The sequence below is a fragment of the Amphiprion ocellaris genome, chromosome 18, assembly GCF_022539595.1.
Source record: "Amphiprion ocellaris isolate individual 3 ecotype Okinawa chromosome 18, ASM2253959v1, whole genome shotgun sequence".
Lineage (NCBI taxonomy): Eukaryota > Metazoa > Chordata > Actinopteri > Pomacentridae > Amphiprion > Amphiprion ocellaris.
This window is the reverse complement of record NC_072783.1, coordinates 18,509,242-18,530,936: the sequence shown is the minus strand read 5'-3', so window position 1 is coordinate 18,530,936 and position 21,695 is coordinate 18,509,242. Positions and strand designations below refer to the sequence as shown.

The 21,695-nt window shown below is 38.0% G+C and overlaps 1 protein-coding gene across 2 annotated transcripts in view; it reads right to left on the bottom strand.

Moving 5' to 3' along the window:
* Positions 1–21,695, bottom strand: part of LOC111571618 (zinc transporter ZIP11) — a 182,643-nt gene that overhangs the window by 128,193 nt on the left and 32,755 nt on the right. For both annotated transcript variants that reach the window (XM_023274873.3, XM_023274874.3), the window contains exon 4: positions 19,653–19,811. In XM_023274873.3, the coding sequence (XP_023130641.2) occupies positions 19,653–19,811 (159 nt within the window). The remainder of the gene's footprint in view (positions 1–19,652; positions 19,812–21,695) is intronic.

Sequence of the window (21,695 nt, the reverse complement as noted above, 5' to 3'; positions counted from 1 at the left end):
TCTTTGCATTATTCAATAACATCGTCTGAGATCCATTGTCATATAATTCCCAGTTCACTATATAATGTGAAACCATTTATATGCCCACATGTCATTATAAAGTCTATCTTATTAAAAAGGACATACACACGATCCGTCTTTTCTGCTTGAAAAAAAAGCATTTCCGACCCGACAAAGCCAAGAGCGCTTCACAGAAAAATGTAGTTGGGAGAACAAGGTTCAGTTGCATGTTTCCAGGGCAGTCAGTAGGTTATACTGCCTCAAGGTAAAACTAGGAACTGTAACTGACTTGTATCTGTAACGTCACTACAGTAATGCGTTCTTTACATGCATAAAGACAAATGTATTATGGTACTATGTTTCTATCAACACAGATTTTCTGTCTTTGAAAACCTAGTCCAGCAATTCCAATACATACACGTGGACAAAATTGTTGGTACCCCTTGGTTAATAAAAGAAAAACCCACAATGGTCACAGAAATAATTTGAATCTGACAAAAGTAATAATAAATAAAAATTCTATGAAAATTAACCAATGAAAATCAGACATTGCTTTTGAACCGTGGTTTAACAGAACTATTTAAAAAAATAAACTTATTAAACAGGACTGGACAAAAATGATGGTACCCTTAACTTAATATTTTGTTGCACATCCTTTTGAGGCAATCACTGCAATCAGACGATTTCTGTAACTGTCAGTGAGACTTCTGCACCTCTCAGCAGGTATTCTGGTCCACTCCTCATGAACAGACTGCTCCAGTTGTCTCAGGTTTGAAGGGTTCCTTCTCCAGACGGCATGTTTCAGCTCCTTCCACAGATGTTCAATAGGATTTAGATCAGGGCTCATAGAAGGCCACTTCAAAATAGTCCAATGTTTTCCTCTTAGCCATTCTTGGCTGTTTTTAGCTGTGTGTTTTGGGTCAGTATCCTGTTGCAAGACCCATGACCTGCGACTGAGACCAAGCTTTCTGACACTGGGCAGTATATTTCTCTCTAGAATACCTTGATAGTCATGAGGTTTCATTGTAACCTGCACAGATCCAAGACACCCTGTGCCAGATGCAGCAAAGCAGCCCCAGAACATAACAGAGTGTCCTCCATGTTCCACAGTAGGGACAGTGTTCTTTTCTTGATATGCTTCATTTTTGCGTCTGTGAACATAGAGCTGATGTGCCTTGCCAAAAAGTTGAATTAGTAGAAGTAGAATTTTCTTTCTAATCTCCTGAGACAACTCTCTCCTTTGCTTCCTCTGGTCCATGTTTAGTGTGGTACACACCATGTCACCAAACAGCACAGTGATTACTAGTAACCCTATAAATAGGCCGACTGACTGATTACAAGTTTGTAGACACCTGTGATGCTAATTAGAGGATGCACCTTGATTGAACATGTCCCTATGGTCACATTATTTTCAGTCTTTTCTAGGGGTACCATCATTTTTGTCCAGGCCTGTTTCATGAGTTTATTTTTTTTTAAATAATTCCGTTGAACCACACTTCAAAACCAATGTCTGATATTCACTGTATAATTTTCATAGAATTTTTATTTATTATTACTTTTGTCAGATTCAAATTAATTTTGTGACCATTGTGGGTTTTTCTTTCATTAACCGAGGGGTACCAACAATTTTTTCCACGTGTGTATATAGATCTGTATTGGTGAGAAAACAGTGTAAAAGAGAATCAGTGAAAACACCCAAACTTTTGTCCTGCTACTCCTCCATAGATGTGATCAATCCATGGGTTTGTATCAGTTCTGGATAGTCACTAGCAGGTGGTTTTTCCAGGCTGTTAAAGATGTGAATAATAATAACAATAATACATTCATGCTTAAGTGATAAATCTTTTGGTTTTCTGTTGATAACTCAACAGCCTTTAGTGTATAATTGTATTATATCACAGTATTGACTGGAAAAAAAGACCACGTGACAGGGCTACATTTGGAAGTGTGATCCTGCGGAACCCAAAGCAAATCTAATGGGTCTGGGAGGTTTTACCTTTGCTGTGGTAGAACAATCAAAGAATAAACTGAAGGTTGGTTGCTGGATTTCACACAATCAGAATGAATGGGGTGAACAATACAAAAGCAAAGCAAGGCAATTCTGCCGTGTGGATACATTTACTAGTTGGTACTGGCAAAGACAGAAAAGAATTGGACTTGATTAATATGCAAAGTGCTGGACTCCAATCTGTTCCATTCTGTCTTGTAAAAGTAAGCGTTCTTTCAAAGATCAAGGACTTCCTCCTTGCTAAGTTATCATCGACAGGTATGCATATCTTTGCTAATAAAATACACAAAAATAATGTGTTCCTCTATGAGACGGGATAAGACAATGGAACTGACATCAAGGATTGTGAGGAGTGGGCATGTAAATTGCTGGAGCAAGCAATAATACTCCAAAATCCTGTGGAAGTGGATAGGAGTAAGATTCAAAAGCTGTTCTGGTCTGCAGGGTTCCAGGGTCCACACCGTAAAGCATATGACAACTATGGTCTTTTATGTAACATGAGAAGTCAGGAGTGTTCTTCTTCTCGAACAAAGATATCTTGTTGACCCAACCATCCATTCATTCATTGAAATGACTGATGTCTCACAAATGCTACCTCTCATTGTACTCATCCTCAAGAGTCAAAGACAAAAAGGGCAAACAAACTAGATAGCAGCGCAATGTATTATTCAGTCAAGATCCTTTGATTCTGTATCAAGCTCAATCTACTTTATTTGCTGCTGCAAGAGCATCAGCCGAACCTGTGCCAGGCTATCGGAATCAAATAAATGGACAATGCAGCTATGTCCGATGCTTTCATGTTACAGTTCTATAAGCAAACCCTTGTTCACAGTATCTGTCGGTCTGAATGCTGAGAATGTTTGAGTAGCTCACTGTGCAGAGAAAGGCACTAATACTGCTGGGATTATAAGTTCCATTCCCACAGGGCTACTCTTATTAAAATGCATACCCACATAATACTACAAGGCTGTATGGAGGACAGAGCTCATAAAACTGCATAAGCCACATTATCAAAGCTCAGTTTGGTTTAATAGTAAGTCAAACACATCAGCCATTCGGCTAGCTGCACTGTCTCCTTGCACCCTTATCCATCACAATGTATGACTCCCAGTGTCAGCCATTTGACAGTGTAATGGGAGGCAGGGGAGGTGGCTGCAGTCTGTACACGAGAACAAGTATCCAAAAAATCCAGGCAGTGATCGAAGATTACTGCCTTCAGGTCACAGGGTTGACAGACTTGTTTGGAATAACTTATTCAGTTAAGATATTGTCTTTACAAGTTTGCCTTAAAGCTACTCTGACATTTTTTATAGTCAGGTTTTAATATAAAAGTCCACCAGTCCTCTGAATTCCAAAACAGTGTTCGCTTCCACACAAAGTGAGATGTTCACCTCATGTGGAAATATTTAATTTAGCCATTGGCAGGTCATTTATTCGCCACCAGAGAATGTCTCTAAAACTGTCCCTGTAGCAGTAGAAAGAGAAAGTAAAGGAAGGAGAAAGAGAGGGCTACCTTACCTAACCACAAAACTAACTGTGATTGAAATAAAGACAGATGATGTCTTGAAAGGAGCAGTGCATCTTGTTTTTGTTTCCTGCACCGACGCTGAATATTAATCCCATGGGCCGTAGGCTACTTTCAGGGTAATATCACTACGAGGGTAATGGGCATTAGCTCTTGCAATGGTCATTATGGGTAGCCTAACATGCTGTATGTTGTTTCTTCAGAACAGTCCAGGCCCTTCAAATTTTTGTCATTTGGATCATTTCTACCAACCCTCACACTCCACCTAAGAATTGGACTGTGCAACAGTTTGCTGCCACATCATCTGTCATTTCTCTGGCTTTAACCAAGGAATGAAGAAAAAGCAGAAACCAGCATGATCAGGATTTAAGAAAATTTGGATCTAAGACTTTTAATTTCTATTGTTCTACCTGAACAGATTCAACCATCACACTCTACAAGACACCAAAAACAGATGATTTCCATGTGAACACGGCTCGAGTCTTGTGACATGATAACATCTCACTGCATTGACCATTACGTCAAAAACCTATTATCATCAAACCACAGTAATGGGTGCAGAAAGATACGCAAAGCTGTATAAAGGTTGAAAGTGATTCAATTTAATTTCAATTCAAAACAGTTTTTCTCACCAACACTATTTTGTACAGACAAGCAACTATTGTTGCAAAGGTCAAGCTATGCAGTTTAATCTGATGCACTTTGAGAGCAATTCAACTAGGATTAACTGACAACATGTAAATTTGGACACAAAGTGTTTCCACCGGGCTTTAAGGATTCGGGAAGTTGGCTCAACTAGCATTGAACCTAATGCTTGTACAACCTCCTCTGCTTAATTTCATTGTGACTGATTCTTCCGCCAGTGAGGTTGGCAGTGGTAGGAGAGATGTTTAGTGGTACACTTACACTTGCTATCTCTGATGGTGTGGAAAAGTGATGCTTTCAGGAAACAGATGATGAACATTGTCATGAGTATCACACATGTAGGCTGTCAGAGGAGTTGAGGATAGTGTAGTTGACCTGTACTGTACTCTAACTGGGCCTACATCATGAATAATATATTTTTTGCAAATTGTATGAAAGGTATATTGAAGAAAGAAATCTGTAACCAATTTTAAAATTTATAAAAACTAAAATGAATACTACTAAATTCTCTTTGTGTCTGAGACAACTGTCATATGAATTTATCGTCACAGAAAAAGTCGATTTAACAACAAAGTGCTCCACAACAACATCGAATACAATCAAGACAACAAAATACAAGGGACAGACAACTCACATCACCTGGAGATATACTACTGGAAAGTAGTCCACAGTACCTTCATCTGGATGGTAACAACTCGTAGACATCAACAAAGTGTGATATGTCACTAAGGACTGCTGGCTGTTACCTCACAACTCGGGTCAACAGATAAGACAAGCCATGAATCCCTAACACTATAAAATACAGATGAAAATATTGGTCAAAGTCATCCTCATGGTGTCAGGTGGACTTCAAGATAGATGAGAAACCGTGCGAAACGAACCTCGGGATGCACGGTCATTAATCATGTTTCCATAATGTCTTTTATATGCTCTTTGACGAATCATATTAGTTAAGGTTAATAGAAATTGCAAATTTGGAAAAAAACTTCCTAAAGTTTGCGAAAAAGTTGTTCATCTTGCTTGTGGTGGTTTTTGTTTTTCTCAAAAGAGTTGATGCACTTCACAGGTGATGGAAAACAATTTTCGAAATACATCTTGATGTACATAACATTTCATTCACATGACTGATCATTTCTGCTTCAGGAGACGGAAGGCATGAAACACGGCCAGTATTAACTGACATGAGAGAATAATTACAACTTGGCAAATGGAAAAAAATCCTGAAAACCTTGCTTCATTTTCCTGTTGCAGATGACCAAAGGGACGTTTTTGTGCATTTGCTCTCCTTCTTCAAGGTTTTTTCGTGGTTTTGAGTTTAATGAGGGCAAAAAGAGCAGCAACCGATCATCTCGAAATACACGTCATGTATTACAAACTAAATTCACTGCAACTTCATACATTAGATACTGTTTAGTGCAGCTTTTAAACCAACATATCCTAATACTTGACTCAGAATACCATTTCTTTAAAGACAGACAGAGCACCGTTGCACAGCCTTGAAAAGACAAACTGAGCAATAAACAGCTGAATAAAGAAAGTACTCAAAAAAAAATACTAAGAACAAGCATGATCAAATTTCCTCTATTGTTTGTCTGAGACAGTAACTATTAATCAAATCTCCATGAATCAGCGAGGGACTTAAAAAACACAACAGGAAGAGAATTTCAAATCTCTCAACAACCATGTTTACTTCATTATGCATTGGCACAGTAGCGCAATGTGAACAAGCAGTGGGCTGATTTCCATTACATATCATTATGCATGCAAAACAATGTAATAAAGTCAGCTAAGCTCTTTTGTGTGGAGGTTTAATAAAGACGCAGTGTTCTGTCAGAACAAGAATAGGAGCAGGACCCTCTGAGGCAGCGAGGACCTGTTTGACAGCAGATGTGGGAGAGAAACTACACGGAGAGGTAAAGAGGACACGTCTGTCTGGCTCTGCTCTGGCTTCCCAGATGGTTTAATGTTTGTGCAATAACAAATCTGTCCCAGAGATAAGTCTTGTGTGTGCATATGGATAGCTCAAACGGGCCTCAACTAAGGACTCTCTAAATGCTAAAAATTTATGAAAGGTCAGACCAGACTAATACTGACCATTCTACTGTGAAATCTCAGACATGTTCATGATAAAAGATGAAAAAAAAGGCCATCACACATGACAGAGAACAGTATCAGAGCTAGGACTGTAGTCTCCAGATTGACTGGTTAACTGCTCAGTTGGAACTCACTGTTCTGACAATCGTCAGTATTACTTTCAGAAGAATTAATGTGCCATATTAACAACATTCCTGGATGATAACATTACTTCAGTGAACACCCCCTAGTTTTCCCAACTTTGAACTAACCAAATGTCATGAAGACTGCTATGTCAACCTTATTTAACATTTACATTGACTGACATTTACTTGGTCAGCTCTTAACTAACTGATAACATCAGTGGGAACAATTTAACAACCAACTTGACATATCAGTGGAAAAAACGGTGGGCTAACATGTCTGCGTTATATTCCTCAATAGTTCTTGAGCTGCAATCACAAGCTGATATCGTTTCATTTTCAAAAATCTTATGTTGCTGGTCTGCTCCAATTTTTTTTTCATTTCAGTACAAAGTAACCAGGTTAGAGTGATTTAATATGCTTAAAGAACTAGCTTTTTTATATTTATTTTGTATTTAGCCTAACAAGGCTGGAGAGCGACAGGCACTTAGTCCACTGTGGCCAATTAAGCAAATCTAGAGATTACATACAAAATGTCTCTTTTTCTCCAAGATTAATTGGTTGATCACTTGGTACCACTTCAATTGATTCAAATTTTCTTAGGTTGACTAGAGTCCCAGTCATGAAAAATAAACACACATATTAATTTTCACTTGTTCAGGGTAGAGGTCGACCGATATATTGGCCGGCCGATATTTTGGGCCGATATATGGACTTTTTTCAATATCGGCCATCGGCCGATATTTACAAATAAAAAGCCAATTTGTGATCAGGCACCTGTACGGGCAGCTGCCGCGACCGCTTTTCCCTTAGAAGGACCCCCGACACTCAGAGAGCGGAGCATGAGCGGAGCGAGTGAGCCAGGCAACAACAAGCCTAACCCTAACCACTTTCAGGTTACTTTTTAATTGTATTTTTTTGTAAACTTTAAGTATTTTTTTATGTTATTGTACTTTTTCACTTTTTGTGTTCAATAAATGTTAGAGTTCTACTAGTGTATTTAATTTGTAATATATACATGTATATACTTTTAGTGTTTAAATTGCCTTTTGTAATCGATGTGCTTTTAAAAAAAAAAGGATATCGGCCTTAAAAATCGGCTTCTACAATCGGCTTTAGATATCGGCCATCGGCTGAAAATTTTTTTAAAAATCTGTATCGACATCGGCCTTTGAAAATCCCATATCGACCTCTAGTTCAGGGTATGAACCTGGCATTCTCACTCTAAATTACATTCCGACCAACAGAAAAGCATAACCAGAGCAGCCCTCAGGGTCTGTTAGTGGTAACAAAGGGTTCAACTAGAAATTCATTGACTCAGCAAGAACCCTGGTCACGTCTCAAGAGTCCTGCTGATAGCTCAATCTGAGAAGGTAAGGAGAGGTGAGTATGAGATGTTACAGCACCCAGGTAGGAGACAACAAAGGTAATGCTTCTCGACTCAGTTGCCCCAGTTTGAATGAGCTAAGACTCATATTTAGACTACAAATACTGACATGCCAGACTAATCATGAAAAGATTCCACTCAACTGTATCCCAAGTTAAAGTGTGAAGTTCACCACCTGAAACTTCCTCCTTCTTGGACTCCGGGGCTCTACAATAAACTCTCACGGCTTCAAGAGGTCTTGGCCACTTGAACATAAACATTGCTGTTGTTGCCGAGAGGACAGGGTTGGTTATTTGATGTCTTCTGAGTATGAATTTAATTGCCCTCTCTTAGTCAATGAAAGCAAACTCAAAGTTTAGCAGAGTTTGATGTTATTATGCAGTTAGGTTGACCCAGTTACAGAGTCCCAATGGTTGATACTCAATCTGGGTAACCATGACTAAAAATCCCGCTAATAACTCCAGTAAGACAGCTATATCCCAGACACAGTAAATATTGGAGATGTCATGTGTTTGCTGTGCTTTGGTTATTGTCTACTTGACTAAATGCCATCTGTTTACTGTGGACTGGAAACCCAGATCTGGTGATATACTGTATACCATGATGCAATGCTCCCACCTCAAGCTGCCAACACTTCCTTTGCCCCTGATGACTGTATGTTGTTATGGTGATGGCTAGCAGGGGGGATAAGAAAGTACCACTGCATTTTATTCAAGTGTGCAGATACAGCAGAGTATCTGCAAATGCATACAAACAATATATTAATATAAGATTTATATATATATATATATATATATATATATATATATATATATATATATATATATATATATATATATATATATATATATATATATAAAAAACATAGTAAGACTGTCATGCAAATTAACACTATGAGCCTTATTCAGTTTTAGGGTTATTACGCTACCTTTACTTTACTATTGTCCAGGTCATTATAAGGGCCAGCCATAAATGCTGTATTCATTTTTTTTTCCTTGAGAGGTCTAGGATTGCCAAAACCTCTCAGGCTAGCCAGATCTTTCAACCACCACAGTCTAGAGCTGTTACTGCTTTTTTGCACACTCCTAACACTGCACCTTTCAACTGACTGCAACGTTTGAATCTTGCAAAGAAAAGCAAATCCACCATTTTGTGTTTATTTGTCATAAACACTAGGATGTAATGTCAGCCTTGGACTTAAAGACAGTGCAGTTTGTTTCAAAACTGGATTAATCTTTGGCAAAGAGAAATGGCTAAAATCACAGAACAGGGTGAAGGAACAGAGATTTTGTGACTTACAATGACCAGTTAAGAAGAATTCAAATGAGTAACGGGTTAAGAGAAGGACATAAAGCTGTGATTAAATTTGGTGCAAATTAAACATATGTTTTTCCTACCAACACTGTCACACAGACAAGCAACTGGAATTGTTGGAAAGGTCAAATTTGCAGTTTAATTAAATATTATTCATGTTGCTGCAAGAAACACTTTTTTTTAAATAAGGAATTTTGTGTTCTAGGGGTTATGCAGTGCAAGGCAAGGTGATGTTACTTTAGCTGAATCATATCTTTGGTCTGAGCACAGTTGCCGAGACAAATAATGGGACTGAGAATAGAATCCTAAATCAAAACATCTCATTTACATTCAAACTGCATGCTCATCCTGGACATAAAAGAATACAACTTGTGTTCTTTGGTGTAGCTCCCACTGTAGAGGCTCATTCAACCCGGTCCACTGTGCTTGTCACAACGATTGTCATGTAAAATGACTGAGATTTCTAAAACTAAAAAAAAGGACAATTACAACAGAGAAAAAGCACCAGGAAATTCAATGTTTCTGAGCAAATATAAAGGAATAAAACAATCATGAAAGCAGATATCCTGAAGGTAAATTGTTTTCAGGAATCAGAACGAATACCTCTTCTAATACTAAAGATAATTACTCGATTACATTGTAGGTGTCCAGATTTATTGCTTTGAAGCTCATGCTTTGTTTTGAAACAAAAGCTACCCACTCACAAGCATTTTAAAGATAAAAAACTGACACTCCATTACAAGGTTAAAGAAAAAAGAAAACTCAATATACCCTATTTGGTAATTCATATCCGCTATATTCCATTACTAAGAGTGGTACAATGCAGAGATGTGTGGGAAGAAATGAGTGGTGATAAAATGTCTTACTGGAACAGCTACACAGTGTCTTGGTTACCTGGTTTAATCACCAACTTAAAGGCTCTCTCATCCTCTCCCTGTGTTCATCCGTTACCTTATCACTCCCATGCTTCTCCCCCTGTCAACCCCAGCTCCCCCTCTCTGTCCATCTCGCCCTTCCTCCATCGTTCTTCTCATTCAGCTCCCGTGTTTGTTGAGGAGCCAGTAGAAGTGGCACCAGCAGCTGTCCAAACATCGATAGGCCCCCCCACTGTGTATTAGTGTGTGGAAGGCCTCCCCTATGTTCCCCAGTTGATTTTCGAGCTAGTTATTATCACAGCCCAACGTTTCCACTACTGTCACCATGGCACCCAGAAAAGAAAGGGCAGAAGAAGAAGGATGACGGAGGAGCGGCGGGATATGTGGTGAAATGAGAAGAAAAGGAAAGCTGCAACAAGCCAAAGAAGAACCAGAGGACAAGGAGGTGAAGCACAAAGGAAAAGATAACAGTGGCATAAATGTCAACAAAGGAGGACATGTGGCATAGGTCATCATGTGGTTCTGTCGAGCAGGAGACCATATAGAACAAGAATAGCTGCCAGTGAAAAGATGAAAAAGAAAAATGTTTCCACAAATTCCTCACATTAGCTACAGAAATGCTGGGGTTCCATATTCTAGTTGAAATACCAAAAAAAGCAGGACATTATAGAACACTTTGACTCCAATGACAGGAAGAAAAATGAACAAGCTATCTACTGGCAAGACTTTCAGATGTTAAAATTACAGCAAAACAAAAGTTGTAGCCCGTTAAATATTTGAAACATGAGCTTTAAGGCATGTAGGGAAGTTTACACTAAAAGTGGTGCTAAAAAAAACTGTGACCCTTTTAAAAACATGCTCCATTGCTACATAAAAATCAAATACAATGTCATTAGATATTCACACAAGTCCCAATGGTAGATAAAGAGAACCCATTTCAAAAAAACAAACAAAAAAGATATTCCGTCATCTATTTATTGAGGGAAATGATCCATTATTAGTGTATCTGTAAGTACCAAAACTATGTGAACCTTTGCTTTCAATATCTGGTGTCAGGTGATGATCAGTCCTGCACAGCCGGAAGGAATTTTTAGTCCATCCCTCCATACAGAAAGGCTTCAGCTCTGGGATATTAGTGGGTTTCCTCACATGAACTGCCCACTTCAGCTCCTTCCACAACATCTCTATTGGATTAAGGTCAGGATTTTGACTTGGTCATTCTGAAACATTAGCTTCATTCCCTTTGAACCATTCTTTAATGGAATGACTTGTCCCACCTGACTTGACCTTTTTCTCTTGAGATTCAGTTCACAACCAGATGTCTTGACATCCTCTTTCTTTTCCTTTAGAATCTACTTTTGTAGGTCAGAACTGATTGTTCCATCAATGATAGCAAGTTGATCTGGTCCACATGCAACAAAACAGGCCCTGATTATGATACTGCCACCATCATGTTTCACAGATGGGATCAGTTACATTTTTCCAACAGTGTTCTAGCTTGTCCACCAAATTGCCAGGTAGCAATCATCTTTTTGGAGTTCTTTTTAGTTTTCTCATTGCAACCATGCAATGTGCATCATTGTTGTTTTTCTGAAGGTGAAATATTAACATTAGCCAGTGTTAAAGACATTGTTAATTATCCCGCTTCCTTTGTAACCTTAGACAATTACAAGCCTTGGTCCTGTAATTGACCTTTGTTGATCAGCCACTCTTGGGGATGGTAAACAATGGCCTTGATTTTCCTTCTTATCCATTTCCACTCACAACCGACTGTTGTCCAATTCACTGAAAATACTCGCTCTGATAAAATTTTAACTGCTAATCCTAGAGGTTCATGTACTTTAACCAATCAAATATGAACAGGTACAACATTTCTTTTTTTCTTCATTTTGTTTGTCTGGGTTTTCTTTTTCTAGTTTTAGGACCTAAACAAAATGTTATGATGTTTCAGGTCAAATTTATGCAGAAATATAGAAAATTCTGAAGGGTTCACAACTGCCAAGCACCACTGTACTTCTTCATTTACACCTGAAGCTTTGTTTAACCTTTTTTATGACTGCTATATAAAGGCTTGCTTGGAATGGCAGCTCAACATGTTTGGCCTTGTGCAAGACCCATTCATGAACATAACATTTATGAGTGATTAAAAACAAATTGTCTCATTCATCAAAGCTCAATTTTCTCTCACTCAATGCACAAAATTGAAGCCTGGAATGTGAGTCATATGCACGTGGCTTTCACTGACAAGGGAAAACTAAGAGTTTGACTTTAGAAGCCTAAAATCCTTGGAAGACAATTAATTGTGTTGCTGAACACTCCAAAAATAAAAATAAAAACCTGAAAAATCCCAATACCACCCCACCACTGAACATGAAACAATAAAATGAACACTCATATTCAGAGGACTGTCCTCTACTGCTCTCAGCAGTGAACCATCACTTACCATCTCCATGACTGTCATAGTTCGCTTTGCTTTACCAGTAGATGTTTATATAGCTTTATGTATAACTATTCTCTCTTTATGTCTGTTTTAGTGTCATTAGAAGCTGCATTGTATTTTTAGAAATATGTTCTGCCAATTTGAATTTGATTTAATGTATATTTGATAGGGGAGATAAAGAGGATAAAATGTAAAATTGAGTTAACAGCTATTGCAAATTTGGAACTATCCCTCGATGGGATTTTAAATAAACAATACAATTAAAATAGAGTGCTTTCTTTCTTCAAAAACCAGAATACACCACAGGCAAGGAAGTACAATAAAATACCAAAATACATAATAAAAAAATCCTGAACTAACCCTTTAGTGAAACATTTGTGAATAAAATTCCTCACCAATGTCCCAGAGAAGGTAGCTTTCATATGGCAATGTGGGAGCTTTTGCAAATCTCCCCAACATGCTACTTCACAATGCAATTCCACAGCCAGTCTTGAAGAGTTAAAAAGAGAACTCAGAACCGTCATACTCAGAAATCGTACAAGGACTCAGCACGTGTTTTTTAATTGCTCACCATCCCCAAGTACAGTATTCAGAGACAAAGTTTCCCCACACTTATTCTCTGTGAATTTGACTGCAACAAAAACCAACAACAAAAACACAGAGCAGAGACACGCTTGACAGTCTAACACACTAAAATGTGTTATATGGCAATGAAATGATATGATAGTATATCAGACACTGCAGTATATAAATAAATTGCTTTCCAGCTGTGAATTCTGTCTCAGCTACTGAAGGCTTTCAGCTTTGAGAAATGAACCCATTTTCAGCACAATTAGGTGGCAAACCTAAACGCTTGGAGTACGCCTCTGTTTGCCCATCACTGCTGATACACATCTCCTCCTCTCTGACTCAAACTACCAATACAGTGCAGATACTGAACTGCCGCTTGGGTGCTTTGAGGACAGGAAGGTCAGTCACCCAATTAGCCCCTGCTGAGGTGGGAGTAGAGGCGGTAAATGACAGAGTTAGATCTTAGCAGCTAGGAGTGAGGCAGAGTTGGCATGTAGTGCAGCTGGAAGTTAGTGTCTAATTTTTGTTTCAAAGCAGCAGGGGTGCATCTTTTGTCTGGTTTGACAATAGAATTTTAATCTTTTAAGTGACAAGGTCTTGTTTTCTCCCTTTGGATTCAGTGTCTCACCAGCTGAATGAGCGTAAAATGACAGAAGTGACTTAAAGACAAGACTACAGCAAGCAGTGACAGGATCTAGTTGTATCATGAAGTAGTAAAAGATGACAGTGACTACTAAAAGTGCATAAAAATCCTCTGGCAGCTTCATCATCTGTGTTAAGCTAGCTACCTCTTTTTCATTTCATATGTGCGGTTGTCTGGAGTTTTGGTTTACTGTCACAATTATGTTTATGATTACAAATACATGAATAAAACATTACTTCTATCATTTTCTAATGCTATATACTTTGCTCTCTAATATGTCAGTATTTCAGTTCACCAGTTTCACTTCTATTGTGAATTCATACAAAGTGCTGGGTTTTATTATTAGACTATTAGGCAAAAATACAGCCAAGCTTTATCCAGCTCTGTGACATAAATCTGATCCAATATTTTTAAGGATACATTTCACGAAAGATTAAAAATTGAAGTCAGAACAACTGTAGCTGTGTTTTCAACCCACAGCCAATTTTCTTTTTTTGGTAAATCCAAATCAAGGCAGGTCATGCTACTTTGGCTGCTACTGGAAATGTTCCTGCTAAGACTGTGTCAACAACAATCACACAAATTTGCTCAAAACATGGTGGATTACTGAAGTGATTTTAATAATGCAAATTAGAGCAGACAGAATGGAACAGTAATCCCTTAACAAGCTTGGAGAGTTGTGCTTTACCAAAGCACTGACACAGTTCAAAAACCAGAAACAAGCTTAGTTTACAAACAGTCTACAAACACACTACTCCACCAAAGTCTCAGCCTGTGGGACACACTGAGATACGATAAAATGGGCAACATTATGCACTGAATACACTACCAGTCAAAAGTGTGGACATACCTTCTCATTCAATGGTTTTGTACATTGTAGATTAATACTGAAGACATCATAACTATAATACATATGGAATTATGATGTAAACAAAAAAGTGCTAATCTTCAGTATTAATCTACAATGTAGAAAATAATACAAATAAATAAAAAGCATTGAATGAGAAGGTGTGTCCAAACTTTTGACTGGTAGTCTACACTGAGTGCAATCAAAGCCTGTAATTAAAAACATGAATTATAATATAGTCAAAGAGACACCTTTTACTCACCTCAAGTCTCAGATTATTTTAATGAAAAGGAATGGGTAAAATGTAAAAAACATTTATCTGCAACTTCAGTCCTGTTTACAACGGTTTGTATAGAGTGTTATGAAAATACCAATAAGTATTGAAGGCGGCAGAAAAGGTAACACTTGAACCTGCTACTGGGCACCTAAAGGTGCGATTGAAAATTTTGTGTGTACCAAAAATGATGTGTTTGTGCACCTAAATAATAAAATCAGACGCACCAGTGCAACTAATGTATAAAGTTAGTCTAGAGCTTTGTTTTACATTTTGACAATATCATTATAATGTTAACAACATGACACATAAAATTAGAAAATAACCAAGAAGAGCTCCTGATAATGCAATGACTGTGATATATAACACTTTATAATGTGATATATGGGACTTCATGTCTGGAAAGTATTGACCAATGTTGGGTAAGATTCCTTCAAATAGTTATCTTCGTACCTTGCAATTGTAATTAGTAACATAATGATTGGATTAATGTAGCCTGTTTAAATTTGGTGAATTCACCTGAGTCCAGGTAGCATTTATATTATTTAAGCCGTTTGCAATCATTTATTTTCTTAATTTCACCCCACTAAGTAGTACTTTCAGACATTCTACAGTGTTATTCAAAAGCCAATTTGCAACCTCATTTATTTCTTTAAAACAATGCAACCACATTAAATGCAATATGCTGCAAACTGACAGTTACCATCGTTATATTCACGAGTAATGTAATACTTATGTGGCATGCATCCTCCTCTTCTTTCACTGTCCTCACTAGACTATGTGTGCAAATGTTGTGTTAATATGAGTGTGTGTCATCTTGCATGAGCGTGCATGACGCCGATGTCACCCGCTCCTTCATATGTAATTCGTGTCGTTGCTGCTACCGCAGTCTGACTGCAGCAGCTTAAGGCAACAGCTGTTCTCTGCAACAGCCACTGTAGCGGCTGCATCACATTTCTGTCTCACCTCATCCCTGTTCTGTTAAACCCACGTCAGACATCGTTGAGATGTACAAGGGAGAGATGATTTTGGAAAGGCTCGAAAGAGAACAATTAAATCTTCAGCTGAGCAAGTAAGCCATTAGTAATTTCAAGGTTTAAAGAGCTCTTTAAATATTGACATTTATCTGCGAGCTCAGAACATCTCACTGAGCAGTCAAAAGGTCGTTAATCAAAATGCATTACATGCCCTGCAGCGCTACACATAATTATGCTGAAATAATAAATTAGTTTCATTTCCTAAAATGAACCAAACCACTAAAACACTCAGATCTAATATCTCCAGTCAAAAGCATAGAACAACTAAAAATTGAAGTTTTGTTTTACTGCAGAAAATTACTAATGTATGTGTTCAGCTCACTAATGCCCCGGATACATTTTTACTTAAATTATGCAAACATCTATTCTTCTATTACAAAATAATTGATTCATTTTTGATCTATGGGTGCATGCAAGAACATCTCAAGGACGTGCAACCACACAACATTGTATGTTTAGAAAAAGTTCACTTGTCCCAGTTTAATTATCTTAAACTGGGACAAGTTTGCAGTTGTGTTGTTTAGTGGTTTTCGCTGCTAACTGTAGCATCACTCTCTTTTGGCAGACTTTCCCTTCTGGTAATTTTGCATATATTCTTCACAAATGAATGGTAACTATGGTGCTAACGCCATATTTTATGAAACTGTTGTGCTTTGTGATTAATGAAAAAGCTGCCCATACAGACACATACAAAAAAGTATTCGCCCCCATCTCAAATTCTTATTTTTTTTGAATATTTTCCCCACTTAAATGTTGAAGACCATCAAACTAATTTGAATATTAGACAACGATAACCAAAGTAAACACAAAATGCAGTTTTTGAATGAGGATTTAATGTTTTGAGGAAAAAAAGCTATCCAAACCTACCTGACCCTGTGTGAAGAAGCCTCCCTTGTTAAATCATGAATTAACTGTGGCTAAAATCAGTTCAATTTCACTCATCATATCCAAGCCTGATTACCTCTAGACCTGTTCAATCAACAAATCACTTAAATAGAACCTGTCTGACAAAATGAAGCCAAAAGATCTCAAAAAACTGCAACAAAATGCTGCGATACAAAGAAATTCAAGAACAGATAAGAAATAAAGTAACTGACATCTATCAGTCTATAAAGCCATTTCTAAAGCTTTACGACTCCAGCAAACCACAGTGACAGCCATTATCCACAAATGTAGAAAACATGGAACAGTGGTGAACCTTCCCAGGAGTGGCCGGCCTATCAACATTACCCCAAGAGTACAGCAACGACTCATCCAGAAAGTCACAAAGGAACCCAGTACAACATCTAAAGAACTGCAAGCCTCCCTTGCCTCAGTTAAGGTCAGTGTTCATGACTCAACAATAAGGAAGAGACTGGGCAGAAATGGCATTGATGGCAGAGTTCCAAGATGAAAAACACTGCTGACCCAAAACAACACAAAGGCTTGTCTTACTTTTGCAAACAAACATCTGAATGATCCCCAAGACTTTTGGGAGAATATTCTATGGACTGATGAGATGAAAGTTGAATTTTTTGAAAGGTGTGTCTCGATACATCTGGCATAAAAGTAACAGCATTTCACCAAAGAACATCATGCAAAGAGTCAAACATGGTGGTGGTAGTGTGCTGGTCTGGGGCTGCTTTGCTGCTTCAGGACCTGGACGACTTGCTGTGATTGATAGAACCATGAATTCTGCTCTCTACCAGAAAATCCTGAAGGAGATTGTTCGGCCATCAGTTTGTGACCTCAAGCTGAAGCGCACTTGGATTCTGCAGCAGGACAACGATCCCAAAAACATCAGTAATTCGAGTTCTGAATGGCTTAAAAACAACAAAATGAAGGCTCTGGAGTGACCTAGTCAAAGTCCGGACTTGAATCCGATTGAAATGCTGTGGCATGACCTTAAGAAGGCCGTTCATACTCAAAAACCCTTCAGCGTTGCTGAAAAGAAGAGTGGGTCAAAATATCTCCTCAAAGATGTGAAAGACTCATTCCCACTTATAGAAAACACTTGATTTCAGTTATTGCTGAGGAGGGTGGCTCAACTTAGGTTTAGAGAGCAATTACTTTTTCACACAGGGCCAGGTAGCAAATCTTTCTGTGGGTAGCTTGGTCGGGCCTCCATGGATAGGACCTGTTGTGATTCCCATGGATACTCAATCAGATTGAGATCTGGAGATTTTGTAGGTCAATTTTTTGGGCTCTTTCTTGGGTTCCTCAAATCATTCCTGAGCAGTTTTTGCAGTGTGGCAAAACCAATGTTCTGCAGCAGGAGGCCACTGGAGCTGCGATATGTACCTGGCTTTTGCAGCAATACTGAGGTGGGTCATACATGTCAAAGTAACATCCACATGAATGTCAGGACCCCAAATTTCCCAGCAAAGCATAGCATTGTAACAAGATGATCAATGCTGTTCACTTCACTTGTGTTTTTGTGTTGTGGCTAAAGAGTGTGCATGCAAGAAAGAAAAACATTTGTCTATCAATACTACACATCAAGCGGCTCTGTAAGGCACATCTCTACTTCATAACTCAACTAAAATACATTGATACGAGCTGTTTTCTCTTTCAGAAACTGACCGATTTATTCATTGTGTGTGAGTCAATGTGAGCGTATCACATAGTAAGCCATAATTAATCAAAACAGCCTTTGTAAGAAAAAAAAAAAGGTGTTGGTGGGGTGACAACTTTAGTTTCTGGATGTGTGATTTTCAGTTAATATTTCCAAAAGAGTTACCAAAAAAGAATCATATAATTGCAACCTACTGACAGCAAACATTAAGGAAAAAGTACAGAGTTGGAAAAGAACATGTTCCTATTTGTCTTTCTAAGAAAATAAAAGAGGAAATAATACAGTAATTTGACAGAAAAAGGAATTAATGTCAGGGCAATGTCTTCATTTATCCAATTAAAAGTTCAGATCTTGGCAACTGCATGTTTTTGGACAAATTAAACACTTTTCATGATCATAAACTGACATTTTCTTTCTCTCCCTAATGTAGTTCTAACGATACAATTTTTCTAAGGAGGTATTTGGCCACTAGCAGCTCGTACTCTGCTCCGATTGGCTTAACGCTGTGTTGGCCATCAACAAGAAAGCTCGGCAACATGCAAAGACCGAAGCTTTCCAAAAGTTAACGTCTGCAGAAGGTACAGGTAAGTGCAGCAAAAAGCTCCCTATTGATTAATCTTCAGAGAAACATTTTTCTAGCACTTGTCCTAGACTAATTCCTCTGTCGCGTTTTCTATTCATCAGCCAGCAGTGGCTGTCAGCAGCAATTATGCAATTAATTAAGCCACACAAAAGATCTGCACAGACGAAGTTGAACAAAGGACAACCTTGTTCACTGCAACGACAACTTTGTGTCACCTCAAGTAACACATAGATGTTTTGACAGACTTCTCAGAAGGAGAATCGTTGCCCTCATTACGCCTGGTACTTATACAACTCTTTCAGTAGGCAGCCATTTTGTTCCATCATTTTCTGCTATTGTGTTGCGAAATATATGCGGTACCAAATGTAAAAATACTCAAGGCCTCAGTCACAAGAGCAGCGCAACGCTACTATTTTACTGCCTTTACAGTATAATACTTGTGCACTGACCTTCCCTTCAGGGATAGAAATGCAGGCTTGTCCTTAAAATGTGTGTATGAGAGTATGTCAGTCATTTCTGTCCTTTGCAACCACACTGTCCTTTATTATTCATTACCACCTCATTTTCACCTCATTAGTTACCTACAGGTATTTTTTAGTGTGTTATGATGTTGTAAGTCTTTGAAAAAGTCACCAAGAACAGATGCAAACAGTCACTCAGGAATCCATACTGATACATCTCAAAACAGAACACAAACTGCAATGCATCTGAGAGTCTCTGCGTCGTATTCTTACCAGCAGGGGCATGGCCAGGTCAGCGAAGTAAACAAAGGCTGCTCCGAGTGTGAATCCCACAGCCACAGGCACGAAAGCAAATGAGCCGTACTTCCCTGAATCCTCCGCCATGTCGATCGCCGGCGCCAGCAGTGACCAATACGAAGCAGCCAACATCACCTGATTTACACAAGAAAAAAAGGAAGCAGGGATCTTTAAAAAAATAAAAAAATAAATAAAAAAACAAGATGAAATTTAGATGCTCATGGTGAATTATTATGTCCAAGCTTAACAATAGGTTGTGTTTCTCTTACAGGTCTGCAGCATGAAAGCAGTATGTGCCTTCAGACAAATAACAATCTAATATGTCATCATTAAATATTGACACAAACAGTAAACAAGTCACTTTACAAATAAAAACAACAAATGAGGCAGCCTGAAGGTGAAGAATTAATGTATTGCATAGGTAGAAGACTACTGTATACTAAACACAGGGCTGGGTAGTGACAGGTTACATGTAATGGAGATTATGTAATCAGATTACAAAAATAAGTAACTATGATTAGCACAGGTACATTTAAAAAGAATGTCCTGTTACATTTTGTCATTAAAAATATTAAAATGATGAAATTACGAGGAAGTTTTTATGAAAACCGTTGCATCCGCCATGTTGAGAATACTATGTGTAAGTACAGTCATTATGAGGGAAATTCTATTTGTTAATGCTAATGCTGAAAATATAAACTGCATATATCCATTGAAAATGTGCAGAGATGTTTACAGTGGAAAAAATTGTGGCTGTGTTTTTAGTATAAGCACAATATGTTTAGCGTTTACATTTGAAATAGTGTAAAAGTAGTCCAAATATATTCAGATTCATATTTTTCTTTAATTCAATTGATTACATTATTAAGAAGAAAAGCACTCAGAGCGCAGTATTGCACCAAGGCCGCTCAGTCGTCGTATGATTTCCAATGGATAAGTTCCGATAAGTCCACAATGGCGGATTTGTAGTAGGACCGCAATCATGTGATCGTCAGCAGGCAGCTGACAGTGTTGTAATTGTAGTCATAGTTACAGTGACACCGTGACGCTATGTCGCAAACAGAAATCAAGATTCAAGACCATTATTTATCACAAACACAATTATACAAAGTATAAAATATATTATATATAATATAAATCTTGAACAAATCAGTGGATCCAGACTATAAGCCACATCACTGCCAAAATCTAATGATGTGGTCCTTGTGTCATTTTTGATCTTCCCTAAAAATTTCAACCAAATTCGTTAGTCTGTTTTTGAGTAATGTTGCACACAGAAGGACAAACAGACAAACGTATGCCGACCGTCACATAACTCTGCCACATTCCTTGGTGGAGTAATTACCAAAACTACCATATCATTTGTATTAACTGTAGGAACTGAGTAAGTAATCTGACCCAACACTGAACAGTCATTCATTTTCAAAAAACCCTATACAAACCAAATTGTTATCCAAAGTCGCATGTACAAGTGATTCTTCATATTTTATCTGATAAGTGTGTTGATATTTCTGTCCAATTACCAATTTTTTTTTAAATGGAAAATTCTGGGCACGGGTAGTTAATATGGTTGTGGAAAACATGGCTTAAATATCAGGCTGCTGCGGAGCCTAGAAAACAAGACTGGAGATTTTTTTGTTGTTATTCTCGTTTTTGCTCAGGCAACAAATGCTAAACACCCAAAGGAGCTCCTCTAATTGCCTGAAAGTTCTTTGAGATCTGAACAGGATCCATCCCTGGCTCTACAATCACTTCAACACCACATTACACAGAGATACATAATTTAAAAGTAAGAGCACATGGAACTTGTCATTTGTAAGGAAAAAAAATTGTAGTTGAGACTCAGATTCAAGCAGTTGTGCTTGTTACCTTGTGTTTGTGCTCACACAATAGCAAGAAAAAAATTGCATTTATGAGATAATACTCGACAGGTGTGCAGCTCTCATTGCGCAAATTTACATACAAAATGTGAGAATAGGAGTTTCTTAATTTGTGGTTTGCAGAATAGGATTTGCAAAC